The 6,992-nt window shown below is 37.5% G+C and overlaps 1 protein-coding gene across 1 annotated transcript; it reads right to left on the bottom strand.

Moving 5' to 3' along the window:
* Positions 1 to 1,094: 1,094 nt before the first annotated feature.
* LOC112012820 (retrovirus-related Pol polyprotein from transposon TNT 1-94) lies at positions 1,095 to 5,815 on the bottom strand. Its single transcript, XM_065761742.1, has 4 exons — positions 4,965 to 5,815; positions 3,864 to 4,745; positions 2,640 to 3,711; positions 1,095 to 2,148 (listed from the first exon to the last, which is right to left on the bottom strand). The coding sequence occupies exons 1-4, from the start codon at positions 5,813 to 5,815 to the stop codon at positions 1,267 to 1,269; spliced, it is 3,687 nt and encodes a 1,228-aa protein (XP_065617814.1). The 3' UTR covers positions 1,095 to 1,266.
* Positions 5,816 to 6,992: the final 1,177 nt, after the last annotated feature.

Here is a 6,992-nt window from a genome sequence, read left to right as displayed (position 1 = left end):
CAAATCTAACTAAGATCTCGCTGAAAATGGCTGAGATCTCCTAGGATCTAGCAAAATTCACTAGAAATGGTTGTCCATCACAGTCAAGTCGAGTGGATTGGGTTTTGGAAGGGGAGACCCACCACTCTACCCACGTGCCAACGTCGGTCTAGGAAGGAAGGGACCACCTTCGACTATTGGAGTAGTCGAATTGGGTAGCCGATGATCGAGTCTGGTCAGTTTGGTAGGGTGGGTTGAGTTGGCGGTTTCCATGTACAGCCCTAATCACAAGAAAATTTCCTATCATTATAGGTTTGCATTAAAAATTAACATTTAGTGTCCGTTTGGGAATAACTTATTTAGCTAAAATTGAAAACTTTTTGCTGAAAGTACTGTAGATAAAAATAAAAATTAGCCGAAGAGTACAGTGGGACCCATAAATAGTACCAAAAAGTATAGTAAGAATCATGAATAGTAGCAAAAATAAACAAAAATTGTAAATAAACTGAAATTTTCAGCTTGTCCTAAATGGACACTAAGTCCATATCTTGCACTGGTGATGAATAAGCTCACTAAATCAATTCAAGAGGAAGTCTTTTAATGTATGCCTTTTGTATATGATATAGTTTTAGTGGATGAAATTAGAGGTGAAGTTAATGACAAGTTAGAAAATTGGTGATACAATATACAATTCTAAAAACTTTCGATTAAGTAGGACTTAAAAGAGTACGTGGAATGTAGGTTTAGCAAAAGTAGAAATTCCAATGGTTAAGAGATAAGAACAGGGCTTTCAATATATTAGATCAATAGTCCATAAAGATTAAGAGATTGAAGATGATTTGAATGATAAGATATGAGTATGCAGTGAAGAAGTGCATTAGAAACATTGTGTGCTCATAGAATAACCTATAAGGCAAAAGGAAAATTTTATAAGATTGCTATAAGATCAAATATATTTTATGGTACTAAATGTTGGACTGTTAAAAAGTAACATATTTATAAAATGTGTATAACTGAAAGGAGAATATTAAAATGACTAAATGGATATTCACAAAAAGATAGGATTCAAATGAGTAATTTTGCTTAAAAATAATATTTGAACGAGAAAATTCGCTTAAAGATAAGATAGTTGAATACTGTAACCACAAATAGCTCAAACAAATCTCTCTCTTTCTCTACCTCCTTGCACTCTTTATGTAATATGATATAAAATCAATCACCTGCAAAGTGGTGTCAAATTAATTACAACTTGTTTTCCTTTTTTTATATAGGTAAAAGCATTGCATTTTAACTAGGATTGATACCTTGAGATCCACCAATGCAAGGAGAGTCACTCCACTTCTGAAAATGTGACCTGAGGATTTTCCTTACATGGTCTTTCAAAGATGTAGCACAGTCAACTTGGAGCAACGAGCAAAGCTTTGACACAGCCCCTACCTTCAACATTTCTTGAAGCACCATATATGTCCCGGAAAACTTACATATCATTGAAAGTATCGAAACTGCTTGATCATCTACTGCCGGTGAAACCCTCAAGATCCTCATAGAGACCACTGCAATGCTTCCTCTATGACTTAAAAACTGAGCTCTCCCATCAGGACACGAACATAAATGAAATAGTATACCTAAAATCAGCTCTGTGGTCCGCTTTTCAGGAAAACCCAATTCAAGCTCAATGAGCTCATAAACTGTGTTTGTTTCAACCATCATGATTCGATTTCTACCCCATGGACTAGCCTCTAACAACACGTGCAAAGTGGCGTTAATTCCTTGTTGAGTAATCCCACTTCTTAAGATTCTTACAATCCTACTAAAGAATTCAGGTTTCAGTCTTTCTAGTACACTCGAGCTTGTAGCTTCAATGAGTTTCTTCAACACTAACATCGTATGAGATTTCACAGTGAGATGATTTTCCATTTCACAACATAAAACCCATGTCAATGATTCAATAATATGATCATTTTCGACAAGAATTTGCTTTGTTTCAGCTGAAGGGATTAGAATAAAGTTAAGCACACCAATAGCTTCTTCAAGACCATCAATTTGGCCTTGTTTGAAACATGTTACAATAAACAACATCATCTCTTTTGGCAAACCTGCTTCTATCATATACTTCCTATTCCTTTCATTTTCAGCTGCAAGTAACGCCAATTGCCTAATAGTTTTAAGCTGAAACNTTTAAATGTTTTTGGGTTTTTAAAAAAAAAAAAAAAAAAAAAAAAAAAAAAAAAAAAAAAAAAAAAAAAAAAAAAAAATCAGACAAACAAAAGACCTACTCAACAAACCAAAAAAAATGTCATGGAAGATTGAGTTTAAGGAATGATACCGACACCAATTGTCTTGTGCAAGGATTCAAACCTAGGGCCATCAACAGGTTTGGTGAATATGTCTGCCTTTTGATTGTCAGTGTTGATGAATTCTAGACATACTATCTTGTCCTCTACCAAGTCTCGAATGAAGTGATAGCGAATCTCGATATGCTTTGATTTGGAGTGCTGAACTGGATTCTTTGACAAGTTTATGGCACTAGTGTTATCACAGAACACACACATAGTGTGTTAAGAAATTCCATAGTCATGCAATAGCTTTCTCATCCATAACAATTGTGCACAACAAGTTCCTGCTGTAATGTATTTAGCTTCTGCCGTTGACAGAGATACTGAATTTTGCTTTTTGCTCATCCATGAAACCAAGTTATTTCCAAGATAGAAGCACTTACCAGAAGTACTTTTTCTATCATCAATGCACCCGGCCCAGTCAGCATCTGAATATCCCGCCAAACATTCATTTGAATCTTTTGTATACCAAATTCCATAGTCAGATGTGCCATTTACATAACGAATGATTCGCTTAACTGCTGTTAAATGGGATTCTTTAGGAGTAACTTGAAACCTTGCACATACTCCGACACTGAATGCAATATCTGGCCTACTTGCTATGAGATAGAGAAGACTGCTAATCATACTCCGATCAAGGGTTGGATCAACGTCAACACCGGCTGCATCTATGCTTAACTTTGCCGAGGAACTCATGGGAGTAGAAGTGTGTTTCTCGGAGTCCAGACCAAATCTTTTGACAAGATTTTTGGCATACTTCTCTTGAAAAATAAATATACCATCTCTCCGTTGTTTCACTTGAAGCCCAAGGAAGTAGTTCAACTCTCCCACCATACTCATTTCAAATTCCCTCTTCATTTCTTCCAAGAACTCGTGAGCAAGTTGATCAATTGTGGATCCAAAAATAATATCATCCACGTACACTTGAGCGACAAGAAGGGATTTTTCATCTCTTTTAACAAATAATGTGCGATCTACTTGACCTCTCTTGAACCCACGATCCAATAGGTAAGTAGTGAAACGATCATACCATGCTCTTGGCACCTGCTTCAACCCATACAAAGCTTTCTTCAATCTTAGTACATGACCCGGAAAGTGAGGATCTTCAAACCCCTTTGGTTGTTCAACGAAAACTTCTTCATTAAGAAGGCCGTTTAAGAAGGCACTTTTTACATCCATTTGATACAACTTGAAATCCATGATGCATGCTATGGATAAGAGAATCCGAATGGACTCTAATCTTGCTACCGGAGCAAATGATTCATCAAAATCTATGCCTTCCACTTGAGTATACCCTTGAGCCACCAATCTAGACTTATTTCGGATGACTTTACCATTTTCATCTGTTTTGTTCTTAAAAATCCACTTGGTGCCAATCACATATGTATCTTCAGGCCTTGGAACCAATTCCACACATCATTTCTAACAAATTGGTGTAGTTCCTGGTGCATAGACTCTACCCAATTCTCATCTTTCAGTGCTTCTTCTACTTTTTTAGGTTTAAATTGTGCAAGATAGCAGTTATATGTTACATGGTTAGCAGTATACTTTGGCCCTTTTCTCAAACGAAGTCCCTCGTTCACATCCCCAATAATATTACTTGATGGGTGATTGAGAGTCACTCTTGATGAAGGTTTCTTGGTAGTTGAGAGTTCCTCGTCACGAGAAATTGGGATTTGAACTTCTGCAGGAGTGAGAGGACTTGAGACTTCTTGTGTTGATCTAGTCTCTCTTCTTGATATAGAAGGTGTGGACTCCTTTTCAGGTGTTACTTTCTCAGCATCATCACTTAGAGGCATGTCATCAACATCCTTATTTTTCTTGAGGTTGAGTCCCTTTCCATCATCCTCAATATCCTTTTCAGATATGGTGTCGTCTATGATCACATTGATTAACTCCATTATCATCTTAGTGCGCTTGTTGTACACTCTATAAGCTCGGCTATTTGTGGAGTACCCTAGGAATATTCCCTCATCACTTTTAGCATCAAATTTTCCCGGATTTTCCCTGTCATTTAGAATGTAGCATATGCTCCCAAATACTCTGAAATACTTCACCTTGGGTTTCTTTTCTCTCCATATTTTGTATGACGTCTTCTTTGTCCCTGCTCGGAAATTAATTCTGTTACAAATGTGACAAGATGTGTTCACAGTTTCAGCCCAGAACCTTTGAGGTATGTTTTTGTTGAGTAGCATGACTCTAGCCATCTCTTGGATTACCCTGTTCTTTCTTTCAACCATCACATTTTGTTGTGGAGTCTTTGGAGCAGAAAATTCCTTCTTGATATCGTGCTCTTCACAAAACGACTCAAATTTAGCATTCTCGAATTTCTTCCCATGATCACTTTTGATTTTGACTATAGGAACTCCTTTTTCATTCTGCAGTCGCTTGCGTAATCTTTGTATTTTATCACATGCTTTGGATTTCTTTCTAAGGAATTCCACCCAAGAGTACCTTGAGAAATCATCAACTACCACCATAATGTATCTCTTTCCTCCTAGGCTTTCAGTTCTTGTAGGCCCCATTAGATCAACGTGAAGAAGTTCCAAACACCGTGAGGTAGCAATCACATTCACCTTGTGATGGTTTGCTTTTGTTTGTTTCCCCATTTGACATGCTCCACATATAGTCTTTTCCACCTTTCCAAACTTTGGAAGTCCTTCAACTGCCTCAAGTTTGGAGAGTTTACATACTTGTTTGAAGTTTGCATGTCCAAACCTATGATGCCAAATTTTCAGCATATCAACACGAGCACTTCTACATGAGATGGGTGCCGTAGAAACTACTCCGTAGCAGTTATCAGTAGTCCTATTTCCCTCAAAGACTTGAATCCCTTTCTCATCAATGATTATGCACCCCTTCTTTGAGAATTGGACAAGAAACTCTTCATCACATATTTGAGTAATGCTTAAGAGATTTGCTTTCAATCCTTTGATGTATAGCACTTCTTTCAGTAAAGGTAATCCCGATATTTCAACTGTTCCTTTTTCGAGAACTTGAGCATGACTCCCATCACCAAAAGTCACATAATCACATGCTTTCTCTTTGAGAGTCTTAAACAGTGATTTATCTCCTGTCATATGACGAGAACATCTACTATCAAGATACCATAAGCACGAGTTAAATACCTTCAATGAGGTGTGCACAAACATACAAGAATGAGACAGGCATTCTTGACCATTAAACAAAAATTCATTGTTACTTTCCATGCTTTTTCCAGATTGAATTATCTTTTTCAGATTATCAACCTTTTCATACAATGATCTATTTCTTCTTTTGTATTTCTCAATCAAAGAATTAGACTCACATAGACTATTGTGTAGAATGTGGCTCTTATTTTCAAAGTATTTCAGCAAGTGAATGAACATTCTAGCATATTTTCTGGATTTAATTGGCTCTAAAAGTTCATTTATAGAATATCCTTCAAGCATACTCATAGAGTCATTATCACAAACACTTAACCCACAATTCAGAATGACTCTTTTTACAGCAGTATCCATAGCCAAGGGGTCTAGGATCGTACTCAGGTAATCAAACCACAAAGAATACACTCGCTCTAATACCAAATGAAATTTCAATATGGGTATGAAACACCCTTGAACGTTTAGACCTCAAAATATAAAAATACCAATTCAAGCTATATATCAAACAATTAATGTGCGAAACATGATAATAAGCCAATAACAGAATTGATAGACAATCTAAGCCAAATATAAACACATCCACAGCAGTAAATATAAGGCAAAGATAAAGGGAAGAATGATGCAAACACACGGACAACACACGATGTGTTATCGAAGAGGAAACCGAAGTCCTCAGCGTAAAACCTCTCCGCCACCCTCCAAGCAGTAAATAATCCACTAAAGAATGTAGTTGGGATACATGAACAGCAGAAGACCCTCCAAGCCTAATCTACCCAAGTACCTAAGCCCTTCAAACTTCTTGCTCCAACGAGGTTACGTCAAACCTATTTCTTCTTTAGCTTCCTGGATTCTGCTACTTGACCGTAGCATCAACCAATGTATATTGGTTCCTTCCAAATTGCTTCCCTCAGCACCAAATAAACCTTCTCACAGATGTGGATGTGGTGAGATAAGGATTTGGTAAAAGACCTCTCAAGGGTATGACAATGGAGAGGAAGAGAGTAGAGGAATTTGTAAAGTTTTTTAGATGAAGATTGGGGATGAGGTAATCTTGTTTTTCTCTAAAGTTTTCTCTTACAAAAATTCTCTCTAGAAGCTCTACACATTTAGTGGGTATAAGGGTCTATATATAGTGAGGTGGTATGAGAATATGAAGAGATACATTTTTGCCAAACAGGGTAAATTGGCGGCTTGGTCTCGCGGCTTGTCCAAGTCGCGAAATCAAGTCGCGATGTAACGGCCTGGCCAGCCTGGGACTTTTGTCCTGTAGTGCGACAGCTGGCGCGACCCTTCAACTTCCCTGCGTGCATCTCACGTGCTTGAAGTTGGCGACTTGCAGCCGCGAGCCACCCACGAGTCCTAGCTGCAAAGATCTGCTTCTTTGCACATACTTGAGCTTTTCTTCACAACTTCTCACACACTACCCTTACAATAATCCCACCTAAATACAGGGTTACTAAGTGCTTAATTTACAAGCAAATTGGCACGGAATAAAGCCAACACGATGGTTGATAATTTTTTCAACCTTACAAAA

The sequence above is a fragment of the Quercus suber genome, unplaced genomic scaffold (genome assembly GCF_002906115.3).
Source record: "Quercus suber isolate HL8 unplaced genomic scaffold, Cork oak 2.0 scaffold_427, whole genome shotgun sequence".
In the NCBI taxonomy this organism is placed as follows: Eukaryota; Viridiplantae; Streptophyta; class Magnoliopsida; order Fagales; family Fagaceae; genus Quercus; species Quercus suber.
This window is presented reverse-complemented; position numbering and strand designations above follow the sequence as displayed.